The 16,238-nt window shown below is 37.1% G+C and overlaps 1 protein-coding gene across 3 annotated transcripts in view; it reads left to right on the forward strand.

The window, feature by feature from the left end:
• The window catches only part of LOC132133806 (F-actin-monooxygenase mical2b-like), a 57,509-nt gene that overhangs the window by 8,601 nt on the left and 32,670 nt on the right, over positions 1–16,238 (forward strand). For all 3 annotated transcript variants that reach the window (XM_059546797.1, XM_059546798.1, XM_059546799.1), the window contains exons 2-8: positions 5,835–6,179; positions 9,758–9,965; positions 10,764–10,880; positions 11,808–11,909; positions 14,223–14,378; positions 14,701–14,801; positions 15,822–16,079. In XM_059546797.1, coding sequence (XP_059402780.1) covers positions 5,916–6,179; positions 9,758–9,965; positions 10,764–10,880; positions 11,808–11,909; positions 14,223–14,378; positions 14,701–14,801; positions 15,822–16,079 — 1,206 coding nt within the window. In that variant the 5' untranslated portion in view covers positions 5,835–5,915. The remainder of the gene's footprint in view (positions 1–5,834; positions 6,180–9,757; positions 9,966–10,763; positions 10,881–11,807; positions 11,910–14,222; positions 14,379–14,700; positions 14,802–15,821; positions 16,080–16,238) is intronic.

Here is a 16,238-nt window from a genome sequence, read left to right on the forward strand (position 1 = left end):
ATCAGCGGGAGCTCAGTGATCATCCATCCGACCAGAAGCAGCCTCTTCTCGGCTAGACCTTCTGATATGTGCCGCTGGCTCTGATGTCTCTTTAGTGGTTAAACATAAAATATAATTCAGCTGCGGCGTAAATCTAACAGGTTTTCTTTGGTCTGTATTCAATTTATCTATATGTTAAAATGAAAATAAAAAAGGCAAGTCTATATAATATTTCGTTTCATTGCAATGGCTGTATATAACATTACACATATCCCTGAACTAAGTATATTTCTGCAGCTGTTATTATGTTTAAATGAAAACGAAAGGAGGCAGTGGTATTTTATATCCTATTTCGTTTTATTGTTAATATACTGAGGGGAAAATTGCAGTAGCCAAAGCGATCTGAGTTCACGCAGCATTGGTTGAGTTCAAACACCATTTATTCGGATCATTTTCAAATATTACTGTTATTGTGTCATGAAATGTAATTTTAAAAGTATTTCAGGCGAGAATGTAGTTGTTTAAAACTCAAATCTATGGTTTATTTATAAAGACAGCGCCTATTTAAAAATGTGTTTCGCCGATCTCGTAGACGGTGAGCTCCACTCGATCAGCGGGAGCTCAGTCCTCATGTATCCGCAGAGAGCAGCCTCACTTCGGCTAGACCAGTGATTCCCAACCTTTTTCAACTCGCGGCCCACACATCCAAACATATATGTTTGCGCGGCCCACTGCAAAAAAAATAAATAATAATAACTGACCCCGCTATTGTACGGTTAATAACTTAGTACTCAGAATCTAGATTGTTAACTGTATTTATTGAATGGACTAGGGCTGTGCGATATGGTGAAAAAAAACATTGCAATTTCTTTGATCAATTTTGATATTTCGATTTTAATCACAATTTTGACGCACACATATATGCTTTACAGTCATAAATGCATTCAGGATGAATTTGAAACATATTTCCAAAAGAAAACCAATTAGAGCTTTATCAAAAAGTTGTAACGTCTCTAGAACAGACATAAGTCAAAATAATCACTAAAGGTGTAACAACATTTATAGACTTATGGCAAAAAATAAATAAAATATAAATATATACAGTTATGTGTGCGGTGCAGAAGCAGCAGAGAGAGTGCATTATTGTAACGCGAAAGCACATTAAAATAATGCACGAGAGCGAATCTCTCCGCTCGCACACAGATTTCCTTTTGCTCTGTCACAAAACCAGACATGCTTGCTCAGATACACGCTGCTCTCACCCGGAGAGAGTGTGCGCACTTAAAACATTTCTCATCACACTTAAACTGTGTCCTGTGCACTCACAACTCTCTCTATGCTCATGTGCTAGATATTAATTTTCGCACGTTTTTATTTAAAGCCTTTTACCTCGTGGAGTGTGAACGCTCTGATCCGTTAACATGGGCTCGGAAAAAAGGCGCATCGCAGACAGTGTGTGAACCTGGAGTTAGGCATATGCTCAGTCTGTTCTGTTCTCGCAGTAGGCGCTGCATTCTGATTGGATCAGATAGCATAATGCAGGAGGTCAGAGCCGCGGAAAATCTTGCTATAAAGCGATTTAGAAATCGCGCAGGCTCAAATCGTTATTTTATGACGATTTCTATTAATCGCACAGCCCTAGAATGAACTGGCAATGAACAGAAAATAACTCGGACTGGCACCGCTCAGCAAAACGGGAAAACCAGATCCAGGCAGAGCTCGGCAGCGGGTAGACAGTCAGCGGAGCAGGCAGTCAGGGAACATGTTGACAGCATTTATGCATGTTTGAATTTGTTGTTCTGTAGCATATGCAGCAAAAATATCTAAGATAAATTGGCGGTTTATTCTTAAACCAATCAGCAAGCTCCAATAGTGGAAGCATAGTTACAGTTTAATATTTATTTTTTGTTATTTAATTATATATATGAAATATATTATTATTTATTTTATTAGTAATTGGCGGCCCACCTACAATACCAGTGGGCCGCGGCCCACAGGTTGAAAACCACTGGGCTAGACCTTCTGATATGTGCCGCTGTCTCTGATGTCTCTTTAGTGGTTAAAACATAACATATAATTCAGCTGCGGGGTAAATCTAACAGGTTTTCTTTGGTCTGTATTCAATTTATCTATATGTTAAAATGAAAATAAAAAAGGCAAATTTATATAATATTTCTTTCATTGTAATGGCTGCATATAACGTTACACATATCCCTGAACTAAGTACATTTCTGCAGCTGTTATTATGCTTAAATGAAAACCAAAGGAGGCAGTGGTATTTGATATCCTATTTCGTTTTATTGTAAATATACTGAGAGGAAAATTACAGGATTCGCGTCGTCGCCGACATCACACTCCCGAGTCGAATGCACAAAGTCTGAACTACCGAGGATGCACGTCCAAAATCAGCGTACTTTTTTATTTATTTTATTTATTTTAAATCAGCGGTACTTTGTATTGAGAAACGCGCGCAGACCTACATCACCAGTCTATTTGCCTAATCTACCCGGTACTTTACACCGCGGTGGAAACGCAGAAAGCAACAGGTCTGGGGAGAAAAAAGTTCCTGGTACAAATGTTCCGGGTAATTTCGTTGGAAACGCGGCACTTGTGAACCAAACTGAGAGACCATTTTGAAGGCTCAGGAAACCTCTGCAGGTGTTTGAGTTGATTAGCTGATTGGCATGTCATCATATTCTAATTTGTTGAGATTGAATTGGTGGGTTTTTGTTAAATGTGAGCCAAAATCATCACAGTTAAAAGAACCAAAGACTTCAACTACACAAGTTTCACAATTTGAGTTGAATTACTGAAATTAACTTTTCCACGACATTCTAATTTGAGATGCACCTGTGTGTGTGTGTGTGTGTGTGTGTATACAAATACAAATGGAAAAAATATCTTGAATTGTAGTAATATGTTACAGGATTACTGTTTTTATTGTGGGTTTTATCAAATGACCCCCAAATTCCACAGCTGTTCTTGTGCATGATCTAGTTACCTCGCGCATTGATTACTGTAACTCTTCTCTTTGGGCTACCTAACAAACTCCTTCACACACTTCAGTTGGTCCAGAATTCAGCTGCCCATATAATTACTAGAACCTCCTCCATTGAGCATATCCCTCCAGTTCTCTACCATCTTCACTGGCTTCCTGTTAAATATTGAGTAGATCATAAGATTTTACTTCTCACTTTCAAAGCTCTTCATAATTGTGCACCACAAATATCTCTCTGATTTGCTTCTTATTTACGTCCAGAGGTGTACTCTCAGATCTTCTTCATCTGTTCCACTTGTTGTACCTTCTGCTCGTTTAGCCACTATATGGGGTCTAGGGCATTTAGATGTGCTGCTCATAATCTCTGGAATTCAGACTGACTACTTTTAAATCATGTCTTAAAACTCACCTGTTTAAATTGGTTTTCTCTGATCAATTTTAAACAATTTAATGTCAATAATTGTTGTTTGTTGTATTAATGTGTTGATTTTATCACCACCACTCAACTGTATGGCGTCCTTGAGTGCCCTGAAAGGCGCCTTTAAATAAAATGTATTATTATTATAAATGCAGCCTTGGTGACGTGAGCATAGTAGAGAAGATCAACTTCCTGTTTGTGTGCTCCTGTAGGTCACAAGATTAATCTTTGTGTTGTAGGAATGTTGGCTATTAGGAATTCCACTTTGAAGTGGTGCCTCTTTCTGCTGAATCCACTTGTACGTGTTTGAACCCTTTGATTGTTTCTCTAAGCTGAAGCTCCTGCAAAAAGATCTGTCAAGACCTTATGCTGGGAGACTGCAGGTCTGAGCTGTCGGAGTCAACATGCTTGACAATCACTGTGACATTAGCATATACTAGTTTTCAATGACTATTAATGATAGACAGGATGGGAAAATGTGCATGATCCTGTTGAAAAATATCTTTGAAGGCAATGGCAAAGGGTGTTAACTTGAATTCCCTTGCTTGCAGTTGTGTCATCTGTTGAGAGGGTGTTCCTAGAGACACGATCTGATTTGTAGCTTCTAAATGAGCCCTGTCTTGCTTTTTTACTCGCACACAATTTTGATTTTCTGACAGGACAACTTTCTTGGCACGTCTTGCTTCAAGAAATATCCCCTACTGCATTTTCAGCATGGTTAAATTTAGCAATGGGAACTTTCCCACCTTGCATTGGCTGCACTGACCATTGGTGACATGTAAAAAATGAATAGCTTTAATTAGTCCTTGGAGAATTCAAGGACAAGGAATTTGAGTCATGCTATATTTTTGTGTGTGTTCGTGTGTGTGTATTTTGAGAGTGACCAGTGATAATGGTAACAGACTGTGGACGTGGCCACACTAATGAATCAGGAGAGAGCACCTAATGCCACTCTGCAGATAAATGAGAAGGTCTTGCCAGCTGCCAGATTTGATTAGGTCGGTGAGACTCAAGTGACCCTCAGGAGTGTTAACGGAGAGAAAGCTACAAGACTGCTATTGGGCTCAAGCTTTCAACAAGTCTGCTCACTCATTCAGATGATTTCCGAAAACACGCATTCAAATCATTCACATAGTGCGCTCAGTCTGGTTTCAATCCCAAATCAACTCTTCATTCGAGACTGGAAGAGGATTGATTTCCTCAGTCCATTTACCTGAAGGACACATTGAGAAATGCATGATACTATTGTTTACACTCTGTGGATACATTTTGCAGAATGTTTTGGCAGCTCTTAGTGCGTGCAAATATTTTCTGGCTTGCAGGTTGTCTACAACTGGGCCAATCTTGGTGTCCTGATTCTAGTTAAGTATTTCTTTGTTCTGTCCCGTTTGCACTGCATGCATTAATCCTATCAAGCATGTGACTCTTCTGGCCTATTTTAAAGCACATGCCAACTTTTTTGTGTCTTTAAGCTGAACATCTAGAGCATTTTTTTTTCTTGATTTTCCAGCAGTATTTAATTTTTTCCCCAAGGCATTGTCTGTTGGTCCAGATAGCCAAAGATTGCTGTGTACCTATACATTGTTATTAGGTATTAGTTTGGATGGTTGACTTGATTTTCCAGCTGTTGAATATTTCTTCCTTTCTTTAATCCTTACAAACAAACAAACAAACAAAATTCCAAATATTCCCCTTGCATGTGACACCACATTTCTCAAGTCATTTTTGAAAAACAACCAAATAAAATAATTGTTTACAATTGGCTTTTATTTTGTCATTCTTTTTTAGGTTTACTTTCATACTTAATACAAATAAATACATAATTGTACATATTTATTGATCTTTTTGCTTTTAATGTATTGTATATTCTTTTTATTTTTTTTATTATTTACTATTAAGTATTATGCGTTATACCAAATTATTTGGTGAATTATTATTATTATTTTTTTTTTTTCATTTACATTTTCAGTTTAAATTTATGCATTTAGCAGACACTTTTATCCAAAGCGACTTACAGTGCATTCAGGCTAACATTTTTTACCTAACATGTTCCCTGGGTATCGAACCCACAACATTGTGCTGCTAACACAATGCTCTGCCACTTGAGCCACAGGAACAGCGTTTAATCCCAGTTTTAAAACCCCTGTTTTTATGAAATTATGTAGCTGTGTATATCCCGAATTCTTATAAGGACAGTGCAGTTTTATTGATGTAATTGACCTTTATATACAAACAGCATTGAAAGGCTGCAATCAGAGCCCTAAAGCAGTAAATGCATGTAGGCGATGTGAACTGCCTACCATTTTTATTTCATTTCAATGGACTGTATACCCATTTTTTTTTCCCATATTGATGGTCGATTGCTGATAATGAAACTTATGGCACTTTGGTCCATGTGTAGAAACAAATAAAACCCTCTCTTTCCTTTTCTTTCTCTAGTCTTGAAAAGGAATGCCTGCACCAACCAACCCCTGACTGAATATCGTCAACAGAGGGAAAGAGTGAGATAAAAGAGGAAGAATGGGGGAGACTGAGGACGAGCGTACATCTCAGGCTGGCCAGCTGTTTGAGAACTTTGTGCAGGCCACTACCTGTAAAGGCACCCTGCAGGCCTTCAGCATCCTCTGCAGGCAGCTGGAGCTGAACCTCTCGGACCACAGGGACTTCTACAGCAGCCTGAAAGCTGCCGTCACCTACTGGAAGGCCAAAGGCCTCTGGGGGAAACTGGACAAAAGAGCCAGCCACAAGGAGTACAGTAAGGGCAAAGCCTGCGCGGACACCAAAGTAAGTCTGTAGAGCTCTAGACATGTTCTTAAAATCTCACGCTTCATGGAGGAAGCAAAAAAAAATCTTTAAATAAAGGTGCTTTGAAAGGCTTACTTGGAGATTTGCTGATCTCATGTTGCAGAAGATGACACATTTTTCAATTGATTCCTTTACCTAAATGTCACTATTTTTTGCACAACTAAAGATAATTTGAATAGCACATACAACAACTAATTTTCATATCCATATTTGTTAGTCAAATCACTTTTGTAATAAAAATGGCTGAGATTGTTGTTGCGATTGATGTTTTGCAGTGCATCTTGTGTTCATTCTATTTTTCAATTCATGTTTATTGTATAGTGATTTTTACGAGACAAATCGTTGCAAAGCAACTTTACAGAAAATTTGGTTTCTACAATATTTATATTTTAATTAATATTTAACTCATGAGAATGGCAAAATCTCAATGTTGGAGTGACATAGCAAGCTAATCTGGGCTTACTTTTTGTTGTGGCTACATGCAACCAAGTGTTTGGGCTGGTTTTATTGTATTAGCATGGGGAAACAAGTCATCTTTTGTTTAACTATAAGCTCGGGGTTACTGTCACAATCTGCTATGCATTAACTAGAACACTGTGTTATTGTGTAGGAGTTTGCGAGCAGTCAAGGGAAGAGTCAATCTCAGGTCACTTACGTGTTGAGATTGTTCTTAGCTGATTTTGCAACGTGGTTTTGACTATGTACAATAAGGTGTTGAAATAATTGGAAAACTCAAGGAATATTTGTTTTGCAGTTAAGTGTCAGATTAAGAGGAATTAAATGCTGATCTCTGGGGCTTAATGTCTAGTGTTGTTTCTGGTGTCTCTGCTATGATTATTGCTGTTATATTTGTTGTGGATCAAATATATATATTTTTTTATAGATTTGCATTGTGTGCTTAAGGTTAATGTTGCACAAATTTGTCTTATTCTATAACAACAGTATTAAAGGAATAATTCACTCAAAAATGGAAAAAATAAATGAGCCTGGGCTCTCAAGTTACTAAATTACAAAAAAAGGTTAATAAAAATGGTTCATACTGTACAACTTGTGTCATTCACATTGAGCAGAGTCGTCAAGGATTATTGTTCATGTTTTGATGTCATGACATCACTGACACTGAACTGTTTTTGTGTGTCTTAAATGGATGCAGAGGGCAAATTTTAAATAATTAGTGACTTGAATCGAGTTTGTTGTTGATAATCTTAACTGTTACAGTGCTTTTGTTTGGCTCTTGGTGCTCTCAGACATGCCCCATTTTCAGACCGTTCTATCCTGGTGGTCTTCCATGCTTGAAAGGCTGTGAAATTATTCCTCAAGCTTGGCTTTTGAATGCAGGTCAAGCTGCTGTTAGCACTGCTTTGGCACAGAAATGCCTTTCTGAATGTCTATAAAAGTAGAAATGTAAAGAGATAGAAGCCCACAGTGAGGGTAGGGCTTCCTCAGGGATCAGGAACAGGAAGCGTGGAGACATTGACTCATCTTACAGGAAGTTGGGACCATCAGTCAAACCAAGAGAAAGAATGATTATGGTTTCTGTAAAAGCAGTTTGGTTGGTTGGACAAAACTAAAGTTGTTAATGTGCAAAGGAGAAGATTCCTAAATTGCTGAACTGAAAAATCTATTTCTCTTAAATGTATGAGTTAGAGCTATAATCGGGCCTTAAAAGTTAGGCCCGACAGGACCCGAGCCCAACAGATTTCGGTCCGACCCCGAAAAGTACATTTTGATTGACAGCTTTTTAAAAGCCCGAACCCGTTTACAACCCGACATTATTCAAATGTGCACACGCACACAGCTCTTTTGCCTTTTATCAAGAATGAGTCATTTATACGTTTTAACAATTTATAACGTATGTTATAAGCCACTTTTAAGTTGGAATAAAAAAAATAAAATATGTCCTCTGTAACATCTCAGCAATCATTTAGCCCATAAATAGGCCAACGCACCAATAAAAACGAGACTTTCTTAACAAATTAAATTAAGATATATTCTAAATTAAAATGGCTATTTTGCAATATCAGAATTAAGATTTGCTTTGCTCCGCCGGATTTGCTTCGCCACTAGCAGCTGAAATTTAATAAAAGAATAATGACAACATTGGCCTATATACTCTGACTACATTATGCATTTAATTCTCAATTAATATTTAGCTATCATTTGAAAAACCTTTACTCACCAAGATATGGCTAGGCCTACATGCTTTTGTGGAGGAAAATTATTGAATCCACTGTAGATGGCTTCAGCGCATTCCTGCGCTCACTGATGGTGCATCCAGCAATATAACCCACTGGCTCATTATTCTCATTATAAACATGGCTAAAACTTTTCCACATCTCATACCGTATTTTTCGGACTATAAGTCGCACCTGAGTACAAGTCGCATAAGTCCAAAAATACGTCATGATGAGGAAAAAAAATTATATAAGTCACACTGGACTATAAGTCGCATTTATTTAGAACCAAGAACCAATAGAAAAAATTACCGTCTACAGCCACGAGAGGGCGCTCTATGTCTTCAGTGTAGACTACAGGAGCACTGAGCAGCATAGAGCGCCCTCTCGCGGCTGTAGACGGAAATGTTTTATATTGGTTCATTTCTCTGGGTTCATGTCAAATTAATTTTGATAAATAAGTCGCACCTGACTATAAGTCGCTGGACCAGCCAAACTATGAAAAAAAGTGTGACTTATAGTCCGGAAAATACGGTACTTTGCTGTAGTTGTCATCGCCAAAGGCAAGCCTCCATTTCACCTACTCGGCATCCATTTTCACACATTTCTCGCGTTAATCGAAATGCATCACATGACTGCTCATTTACTTTGCAAACCCGAGTGCAAGCCCGAGCCCGGCCTGAGCCCGTGTAAAATTATATAAATTAAGCCCAAACCCATCGGGTCCCGTTGGTTTCAGGCAAAGATCTTCAGCTCTAATATGAGTTGCATAGTTAAGTTTAAAGAATTAATTTTTGTAAATGCACCTTGTTCAAACATCCTCTAATTGGAAAATTATTTCCATATATGGACATAAATTATTTTTCCATATAAAACACCAACAGGTTAGTGACACAATTCATTTTGTTCAATATTGTCTTCTCTCCTCACTGATACACAGCCTTGCTGTCTAATGACAGGTAATAAAAGTCTGATTAAAGTGTTTTTGCTGTTTTATGACCTCTTCTGTTCCAGCCTTTTATGTATGCCAGTTTGTACACCATATCAGGTCAAGAAACCATAACGCTTGTCATATTTTTTCTCAGAAACCGCAGTCATAATCTCTGATTTGTTGTGAGAGACAAGTAGAGACATCACCTGAGTAGTCCTGGCTTGTGTTTGAACTTGTTTGGAATGGATTAGGTTTAAAAGTGACAAGTATGGAGGTGAAAACCATATGATTGTACCAGAAGAATGGGCATGCACAGATTGGTTTTGATTGGTCAGGAAGTTGACGTGTTTGAAGTGAGTCTTTGCTTCCACTTGTAGACACTCTCCAAAAAAATGACAAACAGTGTCATTCAAATGAGTCCTTCAAATAATACCAAACTTGTTTGTTTCTAGTGTCTCATCATTGGTGGTGGTCCCTGTGGCTTTCGGACTGCCATAGAGCTGGCTTTGCTTGGCGCCAAGGTCGTGGTGATTGAAAAGAGGGACACCTTTTCCAGGAACAATGTCCTTCACCTTTGGCCTTACACCATCCATGACCTCAGGAACCTGGGAGCCAAAAAGTTCTATGGAAAGTTCTGTGCTGGGTCTATAGACCACATCAGTAGGTCAAATAAGCTTTTTTCTAACCAGAAACGTTTAGTTACAGTTTTGACGATCCTCTTCACTGATATCCCTTCTAGTAATCGAGAGATAACATAAAAGGAGAACAAGATATGGTTTCACCGTAGGAACCTGCCAGATGTTGCAATCACATGCAGGCATTTGCATATGAGCTTGCTGGAAATCATTTTCAGACATTCTAATGTACATTTTCTTTCAAGTTCTGCTAACTGAACCTATTGTAAATCTGATATGTTCCCCTCTATGGTCCCTGAGATGAGACCAGTCCAGCCCAACCAAAAGAGATGTAAAACATTTAGAGCAGCTGGGATTGTGCAAATGCATTTTTCCATGTTTATCTCTTTAAAGATACTGGCTGTCTGGCTGGCTGTCTGCCATCTGAAAGTTTAAGTTCATGCTACACAACGTGTATATGCATACCTAAATATTTGAACTTATAACTTGTGACTTTGTATCATTCGTTTATGAATCAGACTGCATTAGTCATGCTGTATGCTCGTGCAAGCAGCCATTAAGACTGCTTTGTTGTTTTTGTTTTGTTTTTATTGTTATATCTGTGCTTTTTTGTTCTGTTTTTTGTGTTTTATTTTATTTATAATTTAACAGAACCCAGATTCTCATCACATTTGATTCAACTTCACAAATACTATATCAACAATATTGTAAAAGCCTTGTGTCCAACACCAGCAAAACCCTTAATAATAGAACATGACAAAATGAACCGTATAAATGTGTTTCCCTGCTAGTGGAACTGATGGTGACTTCCTTCTATTTTCAGGTATTCGTCAGCTGCAACTCATGCTGTTAAAGATTGCTCTCATCATTGGGGTTGAGGTGCACGTCAACGTGGAGTTTGTCAAGCTTCTCGAGCCACCTGAGGGCCAAGGCACTGATGGTAATTTGCCAATCATCATGAAATCTAGCTTTGAGGACCACGTTGAACACAGTGTCTCTTAGCTCTCATTTATTGTCCATGAAGAACCCTGACAGACCTGAGATTAAACACCAAGGCAATATCATATAATCCCACACAGCCATAAAATAACTATAAATATGTCCAAGACAGCCTGTCAACTGTTTTCTTTACACCTTATGTGGTCTGGAAAGGGTTGGGTAATCATTACCTTTCACCTTATGTCATTTCTTGGTGGATTTACACACCCTTTTGCCAGTCTCCCTACACTCATATCCCCACACACCCAGGACAGTGTGTTTAGGAATGAGGTCACAGACAGAAAGAAGCTGTAAACCGGTTTTTATATTTATCTACTGTTTACATTCTGGCCTATATTTCTTGTAGCCTATTTGACTAGTTAACTGAGTTAGTTAGGGAATGCTCATAATTTTCTCTTTAAAAGTGTCTTTATGTAATTTCAACACCCACAATGGGCCTAACAATGCGTGAATGTCAATTTGCCCAGGGAATGTTGTAACTTCCTACTTCACGATCCTAATGGATTTACGGAAGCAAAAGCAGAGTTAAACAAGATCATGAAAATTGACACCTTACCGCAATGTACCCTTGACGCACATACACAACCGATACCGAGAAGATTTGTGTCGTTCCTCCACGTCAGTGGCACTCACCAGTCTGCATTGTGCAAATGATAAACCATCGCTTCTGTACTACATATAAAGTCAGGGGTCATTGGGGTCTAAAGCGCCTCTGCTGCTATACATTGCTGGTCAAAAAAGCATTGTTGGCCTCATGAGTGGCTTCACACACTCAGCTGACTGTACTTTTAAAGCTGCTGTAAACAAAAGAAAGGCCAAGTTATTTTGTTTTCCTCTGAGTCTCTCTGACCAGGTGTCTGCCTTCTAGGGCCTGGATGGAGGGCAGAGGTCCGGCCAGTCGATCACCCCATCTCAGGCTATGTGTTTGATGTGATAATTGGTGCAGATGGAAGGAGAAGCACTCTTGATGGTAAGCAAATATTTAGTTTACATAAAACTAAAAATACCATTTCCCATTTCACCATGCATGCTTTCTAAATGGATTGGGTTTGAAATAGACATGTTTTTCTGTGTTTGTGTGTCTTAACTATATCCTCTTGTAAAGGAAGGAATTCTGTTGTTAATGAAATGATCATGTCTTCTAAACAAACATCCTTCTTGTAAAAAAAAAAATACTTTCTCGAAGGAATCAATATTAATCTTGCCTGAAATATTCCTAGAACTAAGCTGGCAGAACATGATGGTAACAGTCAATGTTTTTTTTTTCTTTTAAAATCAGTAGATGTAGTGTTTGCTAAGGCAGCATATATTTGCAAACAATGGCCAATAGCTGGGTTTCCATCACCCTGCTTTTATGCGCATTTTAAAGTATCGCATCAGAATCGAGTGATGGAAATGCAGAATTTCGAATAATAATGCCTCAATTCACTCTCTTGAAGTGGTTTTTGACGTGAGCGAAAAAGGGTTAATGCGAATAATGGGAGATGAAAATGCATTTGCCGAATAAATTCCTTTAAACGCGCATTAAAAAAGTTATGTGACTTTGCGCTATGGGACAGTAAATCCTGACTAACCAGCGGACCGATCTTGTTCCACAGCATCTGAATTGTTGTTATATGGTCAGTCTCAAATGCCCGAGCAAAGTCTGTCTTCAAAGTATTTCTGTATAATTGCCTCCAAGGACTGTTAAACGACTGCGTTCCCAAACAGCACCTTCAAAAGCAATAAACGCATTCATTGTGTTACGTCTGCTTGTTCTGAGGTTCAAGTAATTTATTATATATGAATATTTTATATTCAGTAGCTTCTCCTATACTTTTTTTAAGGATATATAGTGGCAGTTTATCAGGAAGTGATGATTTTGTTCTGTTTGACTCATTGGATGGAAATGGTGCTTGTTCGCAAATGTTTTGTGCGATATCCCAATTTTGCGCATAAGTTAAATTGGCAACTTTAGATGGAAACCGGGCTAATGTTAAGGGTTTTATTCCCAGAGAATGTGCTAGATTTCATATGCGTGTATGTATATGTGTGTGTATATAATTACTTATTGGTATATATTTAATTATATAGCTAAATTACTATCATTTGTGTTTTTGTATCACAGATGTTATTAGTAAAAAGTATTAGTAGGTATTAATATAGCAATTCTATATTAACGTTATATATCTCAGATTTTATCATTAGTATTTACTCATTATTTTGACTATTAATCTATTTGAATATCTTTGACTTAATTTATTTTGTGATGATGATGACAATAATAGCAACAAATATTATTATATGTTCATTATAATATAGATAATTACACATTTTTGAGTATTCGTTGGGTATTTCCTAGAAGAAGAAAAAAAAATGCACTATTGCACATATTTAGTGCTTTCAGACTGGAGTCTTTTCATCTTATGAGATTTGGTCTCTCAAGCATAATAAACCTGCTAAAAGGCTTTAACATGCTCACTCAGTCAAGAAAATTGTCCCAGTGACTCCAATTTTCAAAAACGTTCTGTCCTACATTCATTCCTTGAGAACACGGGTCAGCTCTTTGTGTTTGACATGAAGTTTGTTAACTCACTACAGGAGGGACGGAGCGGGACTCCTTTCATGGCTTACTGCTGACACAGTTAGACTTCTAGACATTGAGCAGAAGAACAGATCCTAGATCAGACTTTAATCGGCTCTCCAAGTTAGAACAAGAAATCTTTGAACCATACTGTGTTAAATTACACCCAGGCTTGACACTTGAATAGTTTATCATTTTTTTTACATTTGAGATATTGGTGGTAAACAAACACTTAGTGTGTATGTGCTACCATGAAAAGAAAATGTATGATGTTTCTTTTATCACACAGAAAGGTGCAAAGACTGTATTGTGTAATTTTTTGTTGTGCAAACGCTTTTGTTTTGCACTGGTCAGCGTGACCTGAAAGGTCTTTAATTTTTGCAAAAATAGCTGCCTTAGCAATTACTATTGATTTTTTTATTATTATTATATATTGACTGTTTTTAAGCAACTTGCATCTTATCTTATACTTGTCCCAAAAAAAAAAAAAAAAAAATATATATATATATATTGTTGCTGTGCAGTTGTCAACATGTTAAATGTTTTATAGTTTGCAATGTCACATTAAAGCTGGATCAGATATAAAAGTAATGGCACACTCCAAAAAAAAACAAAAAACAAATGCTATGTGTGAGCAATAAGAATAGTGATGCTTCTGTTAGCAATCAACACTAAAATAAAAGCCATGCATGCAAAGCATTATGTTGCTCTCTGCTCTAGGCTTCAAGAGAAAGGAGTTCAGAGGGAAACTAGCAATCGCTATTACTGCTAACTTTGTCAATCGCAACACGACAGCGGAGGCCAAAGTGGAGGAGATCAGCGGAGTGGCCTTCATCTTCAATCAGAAGTTCTTCTTGGAGCTCAAGGAGGAGACAGGTGTGGAGAAGTACCTGCATGACAGAAACAAAATCTGGCTGCATTCTTTAAATACAATGACATGTTCCTTAATGTTTTTAAAATACAAATTACATAATACAAATCTTAACACATTATTGGCATAAGTGTGTAATGGTTCCACTTCTTTAAAGTAAGAAAACTGGATTGTGATCATCTTCTGAGACAGATGCCAACTTTAATATGCTCATCAAATTTAATAATAGAGCTTAATTCATTGTACTGTACACAGCGATTAATAAAACAATAGCAACTAAAATAGTTGCACAACCAAGCTAATGGACCTCATTTATCTTTTGTACAGGCATTGATCTGGAAAACATTGTCTATTACAAGGACAACACGCACTACTTTGTCATGACTGCAAAGAAACAAAGCTTGCTGGACAAGGGTGTGATCATCAATGTGAGTAAATATTTCAGTAACATTTAGTAATTTTAAAGATTTTTATATATTCATTTGTATACATCATGATGGTATTTGTTGTAGTGCTGTTTAAGTTGCATTTCATTTTTAACATTTTTGACAATGTTTTCTTTTAGTGGTAAGGTTAAGATTAGAGTTAGTCTTTAATAATTATAATGAGCTTAATTGGCAAACAATAACAAAAATGGTCCTCGCCATTATGTAAAAAATATTTTGTGTGTCCTATGGCAAATATTAGTCATCCTATGATAGACATTACAAAGTATTTTGCTCTCTGAAAGCATTAGAGAGAACTATTTTGTGTTTATTATGAAAAGAAACTAATAGGAAGCCTAATGTTGGCGTCTGTGTCAGACATATTTCTCAGAGTATGATACGGGATATTACAGTGATTGAAACTGTTTTGGAGTTTGTCTGGAGTAATAAACTCTCACAGCCTTGGACAACAGCCCCAGTATTAACAGTGGAGACTGTAAAAACCCAGCTCATCACTCCAACACAATGATGATGATGCTGCTGTGCAATCCACTTAACTTTAAGCTACTTGTTGCATTCATATTTGCCCTATTGTTTTGACATGCCTTGATAGGATTGTTTGTGATTACTTCACATCCTGCACGTGTATCTAAACTTATCTCAGTCGCTCTAAAAAGTATTTAGATAATTATACATTTCAATTTATATTATTTTGTGAAATGCGATTAATACAATAATATAAAATAGATTTATATATAAATTGAAAAATATAAATTATAAAAAAGTGTTTTTATTTTAAACTATTATAGCGCAAGTGCGCATTTCAAAACATAAACCATAGATATTTTTTAAATGAACATAAAAAATGAAATTTACATTTCAAATATAATTTTATTTGGCATAATTTTCCATTTAAAACTATGTAGGACAGACATGAGTTGATTTTCCATTTAAAACTATGTAGGACAGACATGAGTTGATTTTCCATTTAAAACTGTTTTTTTTTTTTTTTCTCTTTGCCAGGACTATATTGAGACCGAGCGGCTGTTGGCGAGCGACAACGTAAACCAAGAAGCTTTGCTCTCATACGCCCGGGAGGCTGCAGATTTTGCCACAAACTACCAGCTTCCCTCTTTGGATTATGCCATCAACCACTACGGCCAGCCAGATGTAGCTATGTTTGACTTCACCTGCATGTACGCCTCAGAGAACGCTGCGCTTGTGAGGGAAAAGAACGGCCATCAGATGCTGGTGGCGCTGGTTGGAGATAGTCTTCTAGAGGTGGGTGTCATCATAAGCCATATCTAGTTACATTTTAAATTTTATCAGTTTTTATAATTTATTTAGAATTTTAAAAAAAACTAATTGTATTTTTATATATGTCTGAATTAATTATGTATTGTATGTTATCATTACAGTTAGTAAGACTAACATAAATTT

This window comes from Carassius carassius, chromosome 50 (genome assembly GCF_963082965.1).
Source record: "Carassius carassius chromosome 50, fCarCar2.1, whole genome shotgun sequence".
Taxonomy (NCBI): Eukaryota; Metazoa; Chordata; class Actinopteri; order Cypriniformes; family Cyprinidae; genus Carassius; species Carassius carassius.